The sequence below is a fragment of the Drosophila gunungcola genome, unplaced genomic scaffold (genome assembly GCF_025200985.1).
Source record: "Drosophila gunungcola strain Sukarami unplaced genomic scaffold, Dgunungcola_SK_2 000001F, whole genome shotgun sequence".
Taxonomy (NCBI): domain Eukaryota; kingdom Metazoa; phylum Arthropoda; class Insecta; order Diptera; family Drosophilidae; genus Drosophila; species Drosophila gunungcola.
In genome coordinates this window covers 11,400,171-11,416,465 of record NW_026453197.1, presented here as the reverse complement: position 1 = coordinate 11,416,465, position 16,295 = coordinate 11,400,171, and the positions used below count along the sequence as shown (strand labels likewise).

General features: G+C 38.2%; 1 protein-coding gene across 1 annotated transcript in view; it reads left to right on the top strand.

Moving 5' to 3' along the window:
* LOC128261285 (neural cell adhesion molecule 1) overlaps positions 1–16,295 on the top strand; it is a 71,194-nt gene that overhangs the window by 6,079 nt on the left and 48,820 nt on the right. The window contains 1 exon segment of the mRNA XM_052994900.1: positions 3,108–3,587. Coding sequence (XP_052850860.1) covers positions 3,380–3,587 — 208 coding nt within the window. The 5' untranslated portion in view covers positions 3,108–3,379.

Genomic DNA, 16,295 nt, shown 5'->3' with positions numbered 1-16,295 from the left:
CCTGTGTATGGAGTTGTGGCTGTGGATGTGGATGTAGAAGTGGAAGTGGAAGGAAGTGAATGAATGAATGAATGAATAACTGAATGAGTGACTGGCGGTCGGAATGAGGTACCAAGTGCATGGCAGATTGAACTGACGGACTAGCCAGTGTCCGTTGGAGATTGTTTGCTCTCCATGGCCCTCTGCACAAGATAAAAATTTATTTAGACCAAATAGAAAAGAATGAGGCTGGCGGGAATAATAAACTACAACAGGCAGGCAGTCGGGCCAGACACAATGTGAGAGGCCAATCGAGGGTCAGGAAGTGCCAGGCAGCCATTGACAGCAGGGAGGTGCTGGGAGTGCCACAACTATTGTCTAGATGGCCTGTGTATGAGTTTTCTGGTTTGGCTGTAGGAGATCTTGTCCCGGGCCCACCAGTTTGCCAGTCCCTCCAGTTTGCCATCAGTCAGCCACTGAATAGCAGCAGCGACAGGCCACTGACGACGACTGCATGCAATAAAATGTGTCTATCAAATGTATCCTTTCATTCTTATTCCAACGTTACGTATGCTTAATGCGCCCTTTTGGTGCCAAGGGCTCCCTCAACTTAGGCCCTTATTTTGTTGCTGCTGGATATAAGCTTTGTAGAAATAAGTCTTAATATTTAGTCAGATAGTTTAACCCAATATAAAGTAGTCTAACTTACTAAATTTTATTAAGTATATATAATTGATTAATGGTCGTTTCAATAAAAACCTTTTATTAAATAGGTTTCTTTATATCGCTTTGATTATTTATTTGCCATCAAATAATAAAGCTCGATAAATGTGTAGTTGTAGCTAAACTGAGACTGAATAACTTTTAAATTTAAGTAATTCATTAAATAATGTTTTTTATTTCATCAAAATAACAAATAAAATCAATGATTTGAATCATTAACAATAATATCTTAAAGGGCTACTATCACTAATTTATTTTAAATCCAAATCTTTATTTCAAAATTTAAGTTAATATTTTCAACTGTACTTTTTAACAGATCTTATAGCTGCAAATTGTTGATTTACAATAATTATTCACTTACAAGTCACAAATATTTAAAACTGCAAACAGAGTAGTGTAACCACTATTCGTTGGTAGTTCCACCTACATCGTTTTCAACAATAGTTTTTATTTTGTTTATGGTTCTCTGCTACTCTTCCCCGCTTAGCCAACCAGCCCCTCTGTGTTTGTCTATTGGTTGGATGGTTCTGTTGCTGGTCGCTAGCTCGGCCGGCCGACGTTTCCGTTTCCGCTCACTGTACGCCATGTTGATTTTGCCATTTCTCCATTGTTGCTTTTGTTGTTCCCGTTGTTGTTGCTTGTTTTGAAGTATATGTTAGCGTTCTTTGTGTGGGTTAATGTGCGCACTCGACTGTGCGCAAATTGCTCAAGTGTAGTTCAAGTTAAGCCTGCCCCCCCGCTTCCCTCTTACAGTTTATTTATTTCCAACCATTTTTCGCCTGAGGAATAAAAAACGCTAAGCAAATTTCGTTTTTCATAATTGCCAGCCGGACCATTAGTTTTATCATTATTATTTTCCTGCGGAGGGGTGGGTGGGGTTCTTTTGTTATTATTATTATTAAATTGCTTCACATTGGCACCTTTCCGGCAGTGTGCCCTTGTTGCTTATCTCTTGGCCATATTTTTGGTCGCTTATTGCGCTGTCTTACATTCTTATCATTATTAAGGGCAGGTTCAACACTCTTCCTCCAAGTTGACGACACTCGACGGACACGTTGACAAAATGACAATGGCAGCTGGAGGTGGAGCAGGAAACCAAGTGTGGGAATTCTTAGCCCAAAGAACTGGGAAAATTTCGACCCAACTTTAGGTTGATTTTTCGCCAGCGCTTTGTAGCCTATTGATTTGCCCCTTTTTTTTTGTTTAGGGCTGACATCTTTTCCATCTCTACCGTTTTTGTAACTCTTCTGCTTACCTTTTGTGTCTGTTTATTAGCGCTACCTTTTCCTCCTTTGTCAGCATTTTGTTCCCTAGCTCACCTCTAAGTTTCGTCCATACCTTGCCTTTTATATATATTTGCAAATCATTATTATTTGCTGAGGATATTTTTCCAGAAAGAGAGATACATGAGATGTCTTTTTTGTTCTTCAGTCGTGTGCCAATTTTTTTTTTACCTTTTATTTTATGTTTTAAGGTAAAATACAATATTTCTCGTCCTTTCTTGAATATTGCTTATGGCGAATTTTATCGTTCGCTGCCAATCTCGGGATGGTTAGAGGGGAGATATGAGGGTAGGGAAAAGGTAGGGTTGATGAACGGAAATGGGAACTTTTTGTTTGCTTCAATGTCTTATCTTCAACTTCAGCAAACTGTTATGTTAAATTGGTTTGTAGAACGCTAGGGAAAAATTTAATTTCTCTTTCGTGCAAGACTAGTAATTTTTAAAAATTTCTCAAAAACATTGAAAATAATAAAAGTAATTAAAGTAAAAAAGTTACAATAAAATTTTTATTTCCAAAATAAAATTTGCCTTGAAAGAATTTGTGTTTTAGGCCAAGAAAATATTGTCTTGTTATAAAAAGCATTTATTAACATTTTTATAGTGTAAACCATGGAGTTTTAAAAATACAATTAGTTTCCTATTCCAGCATTAAAGTCGTGTTATGCAAACCACGTGTTCCACAAACAAAATTAAAAGTTTAGGGCTCATAATATTTTATTATTCCACTCTAACCTCTCGCTTCAATAATTACACTCCTTAAATTCCATGACTAATGTTGTCAAACCACCTTTTGATTCACCCTCCAAATCGTCCAAACTTTCCGGTAAGGTGACGAACTTGCTCATCTCTCTTTGAGAAACTTTCGTGCCCGAAAATCGAGTTTTCCCCACCCTGTGAACATGAACATCTGGGTGAGGTCTTAACAGGGCGCGTCGCCTTACAACTCGATAATTGCGGCTTCAACTTGACTTAAAAAAGAAAAGAAAAAAAAAAAAATAAATTGAGAGTGGAATAAAAGAGCAAAAGAAACTTGTTCAACTTTTTAACTAGCCTCCAAACTAAAAACTTTTCAATACTCAAACCAATGGATTCAACCCCCACCATTTTCTTTTCTCGATTGCAGCTGCTGCCACCGGGAAAACGGAGACCGGAGAAAATCGAAATGTGCTTCCATTAGGAGGACGAGAAACTGAAACTGGAGAAGTCGGAGAGAAGAAAGAAAAACTGCAGCGCCAAATCTGCAAACCAAATCCAACTTAAGTCACATCAAATTAAAATCAACAACCCGGCGAAGGGTGAACGGAGAGACGGAGGCAAAAAAAAATTATAAGAAAAAATATATATATATTTATATATATAGAGAGAGACAGAACGGGGCGAAAACGAACGGGGAATATGAAGTGCAATAAAAGTCAAATGGCCACGTTAACAATGTGGAAAATTTTTATGGTCCTGCTCCTGGCTATGGCTCTGCTAATGCCGCTCACATTAGCGCGCCTGCATTCCACTTCCGGCGTAGGAATGTCCGGCGGAGTCAGCAGCATGGGTCCTGGCGGAGGAGGAGGAGGATCCAGCGGAGGCACATCCTCGAAAGATTCACACGGTAAGTCCACCTCAATCCCTCTTAGTTATTTTACTTCTTTTTATTTTATTATTTTAAATGGCCGTTGCTGCAGCGAGTCGAGGGCGACTCCGGACAGGGTCCAAGCCAAGTCCAATAAATAAATTTAAATATTTAACTAACTTGCATTCAGAATGCGAACCACTCGCGACTCGTCGGGACTTGCCAAAAAAGTCCAGAAAGAAGAAAATAGTGAAATTTGGTGGGTGGGGGTGTTAGGGTTGAGAAAACTTTAACACCTCGTTGCAACTGGAGGCACGTTGTCCTGGCACGTGTCCTGGCATTTATGATTTCATTTCGCTCTGTTGTAAGTTTGGCCCCAGAGCAGCTAGTTCCACAGTACGAGTAGCTTCTCGTTTGGTTGCCTCTCTAAACTGTCCATTAGCACCCAAGCAAATGCTTATGGAATTCTGAATAGGATGGGCCAGTGAAATCGGTGGAGCAGCACTTGAAGGGGGGCTGTAAAAAAACACGAACTTTAAAAGCAATGCGATCTGAGCTTATGTACAACGATGCCGAAACTATGGACATATTGATTCATATTTCTTTTTACGTTATTATGAAAGTCTAAGCCACACGGGATTAAATATATTAATTATTTGCTGTAGAGCTGGGACATCTTTTGTTTTCTTTAATAAAAAAACATTAAGAAAGGCAGATTTTCTGATTGATATTTATTTTGAGTTATATGAAATCGTTGATGAAAATGCTGGCAAAAAATGCTTGTCTAAAATTTTGAGAAGTTTTTTGAAAATGTGGGAATAGGTAAACATTTTTAGTTAATGCATTCAAAGTTATGACGAAGAATATGAATATAAATGTGTGAATTGCATCAGAGCTAGTGTATAAGGAAGCAAGTGCAAAAAAATGCCACAAATCAAAGCCATGATAACTTGCGCAGTTGATTGAAAAGTTTATTCCCAAGATTTTTGCACTTGCCCCAGGCATCCTGTTCTTTTCCACCGAGATTCCGAGCTAAGCTCTCTTCAGGGCAAGTCTTGGACCGGCAGAAACAAAAAAAAAAAAAACAGCTTTCAGGTGTTTTGAGCTCCGAAGAGCTATTTGACAAAACTGCCAGACCAAAAGCCGGGGCTATTTATTATGCCCACAGGATGTAGGAAAACACACACGCACCCAGAAACAAGGTGAACTGCGTAAATCATTTCCACTTTATGCGCTCTCTAAGCCAGACAGTGTCAACAAACTGCAGAGGACTGTGGGCCAGGGAAAGGGATAAGATACCTGGTGGGTTGTTGGGGACAGGCATTATGGGGCATTAAAAAGTACAGGACCGAGGCATTGGGAATGGCGAGATGGCATGGCTAAGAACGAGCGGAGGGGACAATATCTTGGCAGTCAAAAAGTTTGGCCGTTTAGAAAAGTGTCAAGCATTTTATCACACTGAACCTACCCGAAAGTAGCCAACAACAAGAGCAACAACGGCAGCCATAATAAATCTTTAAGGAGCTGGGTGGTAAATCCTTCGCCTGTTTTCTTTCCCTCTCCGACAGCTAATGCATTTCAGCTAAACAGGCGGCCAAAAGTATGCAACGAACTGGGAAACTCGACTGGCGTTGTGACTGACTGACGAATGTCTATCTTCATTCTACCCACCCTCCAAAAACTTGTCAACGTGTTGAGTGCAGCAGTTACCCAATGCTCCAGGGAGCGGGAAAAGAATGTGGACGACGGGACCAGTCATCGCATCACCTTCGCCGCGTTTTCGGTTGGCAAACTTTTGTGACTAGCAACACGTTTTGTCCCACAAAAAAAGAATGAAAACACTTTTGCCAAAAACAAACACGCTGAAATGCGCAAAAAACGAAGGAGCTGGCGATTGACGCTTTTTGTTACGCCCGGAAAACTTGTCCCTCCGAGAAGGTTGAAGGATTAACCCTTCACGCGACGTCCAAACATGTCAACCGCCAAAATCGCTTTGTGTGGCTGCAAATTGAATTTGTGTTTTATAGTTGACTTGTCGTGTGTGTTAGTGTTCTTTTGGGAATGCAACTGGGAAATTGTAGTGGTAGCTTACATATTTTGTATGTGAGATGCAGCAATCTTAAAAAAAAACACATTATCTGTCACATTTTATTTAGGTAGTTTGTATAATTATATCAAATATCCACAAAAAGATGGAATAGAAAAATAATATATCTATTATTATACTATTGAATTCAACATTTTGTATTAAATATTTAAATTAAACATTAAATCATAATAATAATAAATATTATGCATATTAAATTGCATGATTTAAATTTTAATTTAAAAATTTCAAATATTAATATCGATTTCGAAAATAGTCAAATGAAAATGTTTAGGAATATTTATATATTTAAAATATTTAAAAAACACAATGGATGAAAATCAGGCGAAATATATTTAAATAGAGTACTACCAACGTTTATAATATATATATATACTATGGAGTTCCCTTAATACAGTTTCTTAAAGTTTAAATTTCTCATTAGTTTCATGAAAGTTAATTTTTTGATATCCCCCTCCCTGTTTCTAAACTAAAATAGTTGTTTGCCACACGAACCACAAATTAGACCTTATAAAAATACCTTCGGCAATTAAATTTCTTGCGTTTGAGTGAGTGACAATCCCGTTGAGTGAAAGTTCTATGGTTTTTGCAGAAGAGCGGGAAACTTGGAGGGATGAACTGACAGCAGGCTGACAGGTGAGGGTAGGCACTGAAGCACGCCCACCAAACTGTGGTTTAATTAATTAAGAATGAAAAGGAGGAACATTCTATTTTTAAATATTTAAGCAAGGCATTTGTTTGCTTTGTGTCCGGTAAGTTCTTAGGATTTTCAAAAGATTTTAAGACAAAGTAATATTTTAAAACGCTTATCAGCGAATATTTTCCACGGCTTTGAGGCTACTAATGGGGTGGCTATGGTGCATTTTTGGATCCTTTGTGAATTTCGTCGCGCAATTTTCGCCAAACATCAAAATGCAGCAGCGCAGAGGCAACAAAATTCAAAGCACGCGCTACAAAAGCTTTTAAAACAAAGGCTTGACTGAAATTCCCCCAAAAAAAAGAAAGGAATAGCAATGCGGACGACAAAGGCGTGGAGACAAGGGGCGTGGCAGGGAGGCTAGACGAAAGATCATAAAAGCCTTGGTACAAGCAAAGCATATACCGTGTATCCTCCTTGCACCTTCTCTCAAATTTTAAGAGGGACATTTTTGGCCAAAAACGCAAAAAAATGAAAGTTTTCATGTTCTGGCCAGGCGTCTTTTTGAATATGTGTGTGTGTGTGTGTGTGTGTTGGTTCGCCCAAAAATATAGTACGACAATTTCAAAAGAGTCGCCTTGGAAAAGGGTTTACTAAAGTCAGCGTGGGAAAGGCCAACAGAAAGCTGCCTGGTGAATGGGGCATGAAACCAACTTTTAGTTCCGTTGCCTTGCCGCCTGGTCTCGCATTTTTGTGACTTTCATTTGCCATAAATTATTTTATGTTATTATTATACAATACATAGAAAATGAGAAAAGGCCAGAGAAATGTTGATCAAAAAGGATGGCGACGGTGGTAGAGCAACAAGCCAAAGAGAAAATGTAACTTGAGCTGGGAAATATGCTTTCATTTGACACAATTTAATGAACAAGAAGCGAACGAAATTTAATTTAAAGACTTCAAGACTTTAAAAAAAAAACAATATCAAGAAACGGTATTCCATCGAAACTAAACTAAAATTATTGGTTTTTTGATAATAAGCCTTTTAATCTTTCTATAATAGATATTAATACGAAATTAATTATGGCATTTAACTAACTAATAGTTGTCCGTCGTTAAACGACTTCAACAACAATTTATTAGACGCCTAAATTAATTATTCGATTCTTGGAAATTTTTTCAATGTTTACCTCAGAACTCAATGAAATCGATGAATAATTAAAAATACTTTGGATTCCTTGCCAGGAAAGGCAATTTAAAAGTAGGATAAATACTCTTACTCATACAATAAAAAGCTTAGCCTATTTAAAGCTCGGCAATAGGTAATTTACCACGACTTTGGGTTATATAAAACTTGTATGTACAAATTGAGTACTGAGAAGGGGAAATTGTTGTCGGCCGATGCGAACAACCCCTTCAGATTGTTACTACTGTTGATGATGATGATGATTTCGTGCCTGAAGAACTGTATAATGGATATCGTGTTTTATAATTAATATTTATGGCCAGCAAACATACGAAGACGTGGGGGGCCGAGGGAGATTGAGCTGGAAATAAAACAATATAAATGTGAGAAACACAAATAAATTTATACGGCGAGTCAATGTACTTGACTTGACCATAGCTATAGCTACCGGTATTCCGCTCCTCAGATCGGCCGACTCCGCCTCATTTCGTGCTGGTCAGTGATTATGTAATAATTAACTGTACATTAACTATTTGTAACCATGAAATTCCATAAGGCAGGCCAGCTATCTGCATAATAAAGGATTTTGGTTCGTGTTCTGACTTCAGCACGATATCAAAACAAAATCAGAAAACATTTATGTTATTTGCTACGAACTACTGATACGCTACTCCTTTCGGTCTTTTTTCATAAATTATTTTCCCTCGTTGTCTTAAGTGGGGTAACTTTTTAAGTAACTTTTTCTGCAAATTATTAAACAGTTTTTCCAAGATTGACAGTAAGTTAGTAACTCGCTCAACTGTGAGAGTTCCGCTTAAAAGTTGCGCCCAACTTGTATTACAAACTTATACAACTCGGTTTCAGAGTATTTTAATGGTCCTAAGCAAATATTTATATTTAATTTTTAGTGCAATTTTTACGTGAAATTTAACACCAATAACTAAGGGGCCAACAGCTGGGGCAGCAGCCAACTCGTTTTGGACATTTGGACGCACACGCTGCGTATACGTAATGGCAATTGAAACCAGTCTGAGCGCGGTGCGTGAGTGTGAGTTGGTTGTGTGAGGTGGTGGAAAACTATAACAATAAATCTTATTTATGTCTTTTTGTGCGATTTTTATGAGCTGATTTTTGATACCAGCTGAATTTTTTGGGTGTTCACTTTTGTCGAATTACTGGAATCGAGCAAGAATAGTTTAAATAAATGGCGCTCAGAAAAATGTGAGCTATAAAATACAAATGCCAAGCGAGAGGAGCGGGGAAGTTGCAAATGCGTTGGTCACGCTTGGCACTCCACTCCATCCGAGTCTTCTGTAATCTAATTCAAGCTGCCATTAGTGTTTAACACTGGCATGGCCGACGAGTTTCTCCCAACGAATTGCCTCTTCATCAATCAAAGGCCATGAACTCCGGCGGTTGGGGTAGAATGTGGGAGAAAGTTGGAGCCTGTGCGTGTGCTTGCTGCGTAATTTAAGTTGTGAACTCGGGCAAAACACGCGCCGGGAGCCTCAAAAATATGTTTTGAATGTGCCCCACAAACATTCATTTGCGGCATGTGTTTCTAATGGAGCAAAGTTATAGGAGGGGAAAACAGGAAGTGGTAGCAAAGCTTTCGCTCGAGCAATGTTTGTTCATCTAAATTCCCCAAAATCGAAGCGGCAGGAGGGCTATAAGATCAAAGAGCAAAGAGCATACGAAAATAGTTAATTAGAATTCAATATACAGCACTGAGGTTCTTACTTCTTTCCAATACCAATTCCAATTCCATTTCCACTTCCAATTCTTTGGCCACTGATTTGTACCATTATCAATTTGGGCTATCTGCGAGTACTTGCCTCCGCCAAATCGATTTAACCGTCAAAGGTCCGCAAACCAAGTTGCTTTCTATGTCAGACCCAGCAAAAGTTTGCTTAGAAGGCTAAGAAAGTTGCCCTCTTTCTGGCCACACTTTACATTTGCATACTCTGAAGTAATTGATTCCTTAACTTGACACCTTCGCCCGACTAAGCAGCTTAGCCAAGTCAAAAGTCGGCGACCCCAGGCTGATTGGCCACCCTTTTTCGCAGGGCGTAATTTTCAAACAACAATGCTCCCTTGCCATAAGGTAATGCGATCTGGCTCATTAAAAGATTTTGCAGAACGAGTTTTGGCATTTGATTAGGCTCCTTGTTGTGGCCATTTAAATGCCATTTGCCATTTAGTCTGGCTCTCTCTCGCTCCGTTGCAATTAGATTTAAGTGCGGCTAGGGCGCTGGTAAATATGAACAGTAAAATGCTTTTAATTTATTGCGACACTAATATACATTAATGTCTTGGGCCAACTGCTAAAGGACAAGCCGAGTGACAAGGCCTGAGGTCACGGATCCCAGCCCAAATACCCAGCCCGAAAACCCAGAAGCGGACACAGAGTCGGGGCGCAGACACAGTCGTAGACACAATTAAAAGTCCATGGCCCAGAGAAATGTTAATGACAACAGACTGCCACAGAGTGGACTAGCAGAAGTTTTAGTATAAGCCTCAGTCTGCGATTCAGACTCTCCTCCCTTCGTCTCGCGGTTCCTGCGAAGCCTGCACAAATTTTTCGAAACTACCGTAATTTGCATATTTTAAGTTGACTTTTATTGCATTAAAAATGGTAGTGGCTTTGGCCATTGCGGCCTCAGACCTCAGCGTGTTGGTCTTAACCGAAAAAAAAGCCATTCACAGTGGGTAGAAATATGGCTTCATTGTACAAAAAGATAAAATAATATGTTTTTTAATACTCGATTTAATAAATTTACACACTAATAAAAGACAAAATATTAAAAATAGAATTTTTTCATTTAAAAATAAAATAAATTATTAAATCAATTGAATTTAACACAAGAACCTTAACCTTTACCCAGTGTGCTAGTTTATTTTTGCCTTGAGTGCTGTCGCCCCTTCAGCTTTTTGCTAATACTTGCTTTTCTTTCCACACTGCCTGACCCTGTGGAAAACTTGTAAGAGACAGATTGCAGAAATACAATTAAAATGTTTTAGGGAAAATTAACTGCAGTTTAAATAAAATGCTACGTTGACCAGTACACTACGCAAACCAAACTGTCTTGTTGTTCTAGCTTTGGTCGTGGATGATGATGATGACGACGGTAGTGTTGCTTTTGGCAGCAGCGGTGTTGCCCCGTGTTTTCCGTTTGGTGGTTTTAGTGGTTTTAGGGTTTTACGTTAAGTATACGCACTGAGTGCATAGTCAAGTTGAGCTCACCTGCCCGAGGGCTCAAAGATGTTTGCCCTGCCCGAGGTGTTACGCTTGGCGTGGCTCAGAGGGGATTTTGCAATTTGTTGGACTTCTTCTCGGTCGTCGTCGCCAACATCGTCGTCGTCCTCATCATCATTATCATCAACAGCTGCTTGTCTAGTTGCTTGTATTTTGTTGCTCTGTTGCGGCTGGCCTAGAAAGTTAATTGAAAAAAAAGCGAGAAAATACACCGAAGGAAAGCTGGCCAAGCGGATGCCTGTGTGTTAAAAAAGGTTTAATTTAAATAAACTACAGAGTGGGCTGGCCCTATGAGGTTGTTGTGGTTATGGCCCAGTCCAGGTGTTTCCGACCAGATGCGGCTGAGCCGTGCAACCAACCACGTTTAGACGTTTTTAGTGCCTCCTCCAAGGAAACTTGAAATTGCCAAGGTGGCCTGAGGGATTATACTGGTGGAAATCGATGGGAAATTCAGTGGAAGACGTGGGATTAAGCTTAAATTGAGAAACGGGTTGATGTTTATTTAGGGGTAATTAAACTTTCTTCTCAAGGCGACTTAAAACATTTTAAGTGTTTAATAAAATTAGTAAAATTTAACACATAATTTGTACAGTATATTTTTGATCCTTAATTTTCTACTCTCCCTGTTTTGATTTTTGTTAAATATAAATATCTTTGGCTATGTTTTTCTGCTTGTTTGCATAACAACTATTTTTGCATTGCCTTTTGTGTTCGCTCGATTAATTAAATTATTACTTTTATTGCCTGCCTTTAGTTTCTTTGTTGGTACCCCCCCGAGCCGCCTTCAAAATCCAATTAAACTTTAAAAGTCATTGCCAGCCCTGCATTTCATTTCTTTTGTTTCCTTTTTGTACGTGATGTATGCGCAATTTAATTTTTAATTGCCCAAAAAACGTGCACATACACACATCGCTTTACTAACACTTGTAAATTATCGCACTGCGCCAAATCTACAAACAAAAAGTACGAACTCAAGGCTCCACACGTCTATAACCTTGAACCTTAGTCGCAAAATAACAAGAAGAAATGGTTGAGAAAGTTGGAGGCGAAGGAGCAGAGAAATGAACAAGAGCCTTTGGCTTTTGTCGTAACATAATACAAGGACATTGTCTCCGTCTCATTCAGTCGCTGCTGATGTCGCCTTTCGGCGCCTAAACGTTGGCAATGTATAAATATACTCTGCTATAAAAATAGGGTCTTTGATTTTCATCCTGGATTCCGGCCATAACCTTTAGTGGTAGACAAAGTATCAGTTTTCTATATTTGAATATGTTAAACGTATGATTTGAGTTATTATTTATCCACAAAACAACAATTTTAGAAACAATTTTCAAAATAAATCTTAAGAAGAAAAAACGAACAAGTAAAAGCGAATTTATAATTCATTTAATAATTTTTTATAATTTTATTTATTATTTATTTATTTTATTTTACTAAGTTTATTGCATTCCAAGTAGTTATTCGACATGGCAAGCATATTATTTCTTGCCTTCTTGGCCAACGTTTAAATTGTGCTTTGCACTAATAAGCAAAAGTGTCTAACGTAGCGTAACTAAATGCGAAAGGCAAACATTTCATTAACAAACACGCACCAAAGGATGGGATGTTAGGGGATGGGAAGTACTGGGGTTGTATGCGGGATAGGTTGACAGTTATGTGTGCTTTGTATATATTTATACCATCTCTGTTTCTGTTTCTGTGCCTTTTGCTATTTTCGTATAACGTGTTTTTTTGAGGGTGTGTTTGAAATTTCATAATATGTGTCTTTCATTTCATTCTTTTTGGCTTTACTTTATTTTAAGCTCTTTCCTTGATTAGAAGGTGTTGGCATAAATGTCCTCTGTCGCTAGCTTTGCGCCAGAGTGTACACTGAGAGATAAAATATCACCTAGAAAAAAGGTTAAGTGCTTATGTCTTGTTTTCTTAATTTCGTCAAAAACTTTGAATGACTTCAATATAAATAAATAAAAGAATTTTAACTAAAATTTCAGAAGTGCTTTGATTTTATACAAAACAAAAAAGGAATTGTAGATATATTTTGATTCGTATAAAAACATTTATCAAATTATATATCTAAAAAATATAGGTATGTTGTTTATTTCGTAAGAATTTTTAAAAGTTATAAAACAAAATTTGTTCAAAGATTGGAGTTTTTTATTTACAACTCGAAAGTTTCCTATTTTCTCAGAGGAACCGTAAGTGAAGAATATTTTGCCTCTGTATTATTGCTAGCTTCGAATAATATTCCGGCTGTTTGTTCATGTGAAATTTACATTTCCAAGTGTCAAGTTCTCAAGGCGGCAAAAATTTAATAAAACTTCACGGGGTTCTCTCCGAATGGGGTGTGTTTATATATGCGTTGCTATGCAAATAAGCTTCACCTGAATATGCATTAAAGGCGATGATTTGGCTTGGCCCCCGTTTCCATCTCTCTATTGACTGGGGATACATCATCATATTGCTGCACCTTGTCGTAAAACAAACTTGGTTCAATCCATCCCGATACCGTCCTGAAATATATTCAACCGCAATCAAATTCATCCGCCGCCCGCCCGCTGAGTTACATAAGCCACATAAAACTCAGCTCGCTGTGGATTTCCCCGGCCCTCGAAGCTCTTGGGGTGCGTTCAACTTTAACGTATTCAGGCAGCTATAAATGTCATATTTTATCTGCTCCCACAACTACTCCCGCTGATACTGCCCGACTCCGCTGCTGCTGCTACTGCTAAAAATAACAATTTCTAGGGCAAAAATTTATTAAAAATTTATTTAATGTTTACCAGAGTTGCTTCTGTTGGTTCTGCTGCCTTTTTGCGCTTTAAAGTTCAGCTGAGTTGCGTTGAGTTTAGTTGAGTTGTGAGGCTGACAAGTAGGCAACGCTCGGGGTTATCCTTTTTATAGATGAACGGAGTTGAGTTTGGGGTCAGAAAAGCCAAGGGCATTTGGATTTTAAGACAATTTCTGCGGGGCGTTTGCTGAGTGTTTAGCCGTAAGATCAAAGCAACTGAATTGGCCAGCGCGGATATATTTATGCACAAATATATGAGTTAGGAAAATTTTAAATTGAAATTGCTAGATTGGCTTAAAAGAGCGCAAAACTTATAAACATTTTCTGGGGAAATTGAGCTGAGCGGAGTCTAACTTAACCCTAATTCCTTCGCCAGGATATTCGTGTTGGAGCCAAGTTTGGTGACTCGTATCATAAATCTGTGTTCATTAAACGTGTGTGGCGCACACAGGACCTGCGTCTAACTTTATGGCGCCACCTACACATATACCTACAGCAGCCAACATCGTGCGACCTAAAAATGCAAAAATCAATATATCAGCAGCAACAAAAACGAATAAAATAAAATACAGTACAAAAAAACCTTTTCAAAAACGTGCAACGTTACAACAAAATTTTATATTGTACACCGTGGCACACACATAACTATTTTGCATAAAATAAAATTTGTCGTTGTGGGTTTTTTATTTTTTTGGTTTCGCCTAGCAGTAGTACTCAACCCGGCACTGATATACACAAAGCACGTATGTGAAATGTTTCGGCTGCCATTGTCCTTCCCGTATGTCCTTTTGTTGCTCGTTTGTTTGCCGCCCGGAGACAAAAGCTAAGAGCAATCTCTGTCAGTCAGCCCAGCTCCCCACATTGACCCAAATTTGAACAATTGAAACTCAAAAAGAATAAAATAATAGTATAGTTTTATAGTGGCTAAAAGTGTGGCGACAATGTTGACGACAGGAAAAAAATTTTAAAAAGGCATCCAACAAGAATGGCGAAAGTGGGGCTGACGAAAATTAGGCTGCACTACAAACTAGCAGTAAAGCCAAAGATGTAAAACAAAAGGCCAAGTTCATAAAATTTAAGCACTAATTTTTGATAAAAGACAAAAATTTGTGTTAAAAATTTTATTTTTTTTGTAAATTTAATTTCTGATAAAAACTTTTTCCTTTTTGTGGTCTTATGCCTGTGAGTTGTACTGTACTTTCCTAATGTTATGCTCTACTCTTCGTCAACTCTCTTTCTGACTGAATATTCATATTTCTGGTGATCTAGAAAAAGTTATGAATTATTTAATATGCATACAATTATATCTTTGTCTGGTCTGAGCGACAGAGAAAGGCAAGTTTAATTTTTCGTGCGAAATAAAATAACAGCAGAAATAACTGCAACTACAACGGCAACTCATATTCCATGCAAATGTTGCTCTTGTTGTTCTTCTGTACCGTCTCGCTCCAACTCTCCTTACCTATCCCACTCTGTCCAACTCTAACAATGCGTCAGATGAGGCGTATGTGTGATATTTGTCCTGTGCAATGATGCGTAGCCAAGTGCTGTTGTGAAATTAGGTGACACAATTTCACTCTCCTCATAGTTTTGCATGAGGCATCATTTGTTTTTTTTTTTCTTTTTTGCAAATTTAAAATGCACTTTCCGGATGGTATTTTAAATAAGAATTGTTCCATGGGAGTGTAAATTATTTGTGTATGTCCGCAGAGGCTGGCATCAACATGATTTTAAGATTTGAGCATGACTTAGAAAATAAATGGATTTATAAATTAAATATTATAAGAAAGCGATTTGTGGGCAAGGTCTAGGGGAGTCGTTAACTTCTGTTGAGTTTTATTTAGCATTCAGTTTAGGAAATTATAAATATTCTTAATGTTTTTAGTCTAAACTGTAGTTTTTGTTATAATTTATAATATTTTAAGTTTTGGTCAAATTTATTTATTCTATGTAGTTCGATCTTTTTGGGTAAATGAGTTTACAACATACACTTTCTTAAGACTTCAGTTCTTCTTCTGCATAACTCTTCATAGATGTCATACTCTAGTCCTCCTTTACTACTCTTATTGTTCTTACATTCTCACAAAACATCTCTCTGAGCCGGGAAAGGGAATCCTTCTAATAAGTTCATTTTTTTCTATCTGTCCTTAGCTGACTTTTCCCCCTCGACTTCTGCTGCCTCTTCACAAAGCGGAAGGATAACAGGAACAATGACCTTTAACGCTCTTTAGCCATTAATGATATTCATGCCGGGCTATTTCCTGGTCTGGACCTCAGCTTACTCTTCATATCCTTGTTTTGTTTTTCTGTTGTCGCCCCTTTTATACTGCCGCTCCTTTATATGATATCCTGTGCTGATGGTGGAGAGGAAATAACTTACAATTGACCTCGTTAGTCGCTGTCTCATGTGTGTGAGAGTGCCGGGCTCTTTGCTCTGGCTAGTTTGGCTTTAGTGTCGTGACCTCTCAACTATATTATATCCTGCTGGCACAGCAGCACATGTACAGGATAAACGAGCCAGCAGAAGGCGAGCGGCTAATGCTGATTCAATTACGATCTCGGATGAAGATGGAGCAGATGCAGATGACCCCATCATTTACGATATAATTTCACTCCTTCTTTTTACGGCTCTGCACTTAACGCTGGACTTAAAGTTTAAGTATAGTATAATTATATCCCTGTATATAATTATATCACCTGAACCAGTTAATTAAATTTAAATTACAATTCGTTTATTCCTCACTCCGAGAGTAAGTGTGCGAGTTTTTAAAAG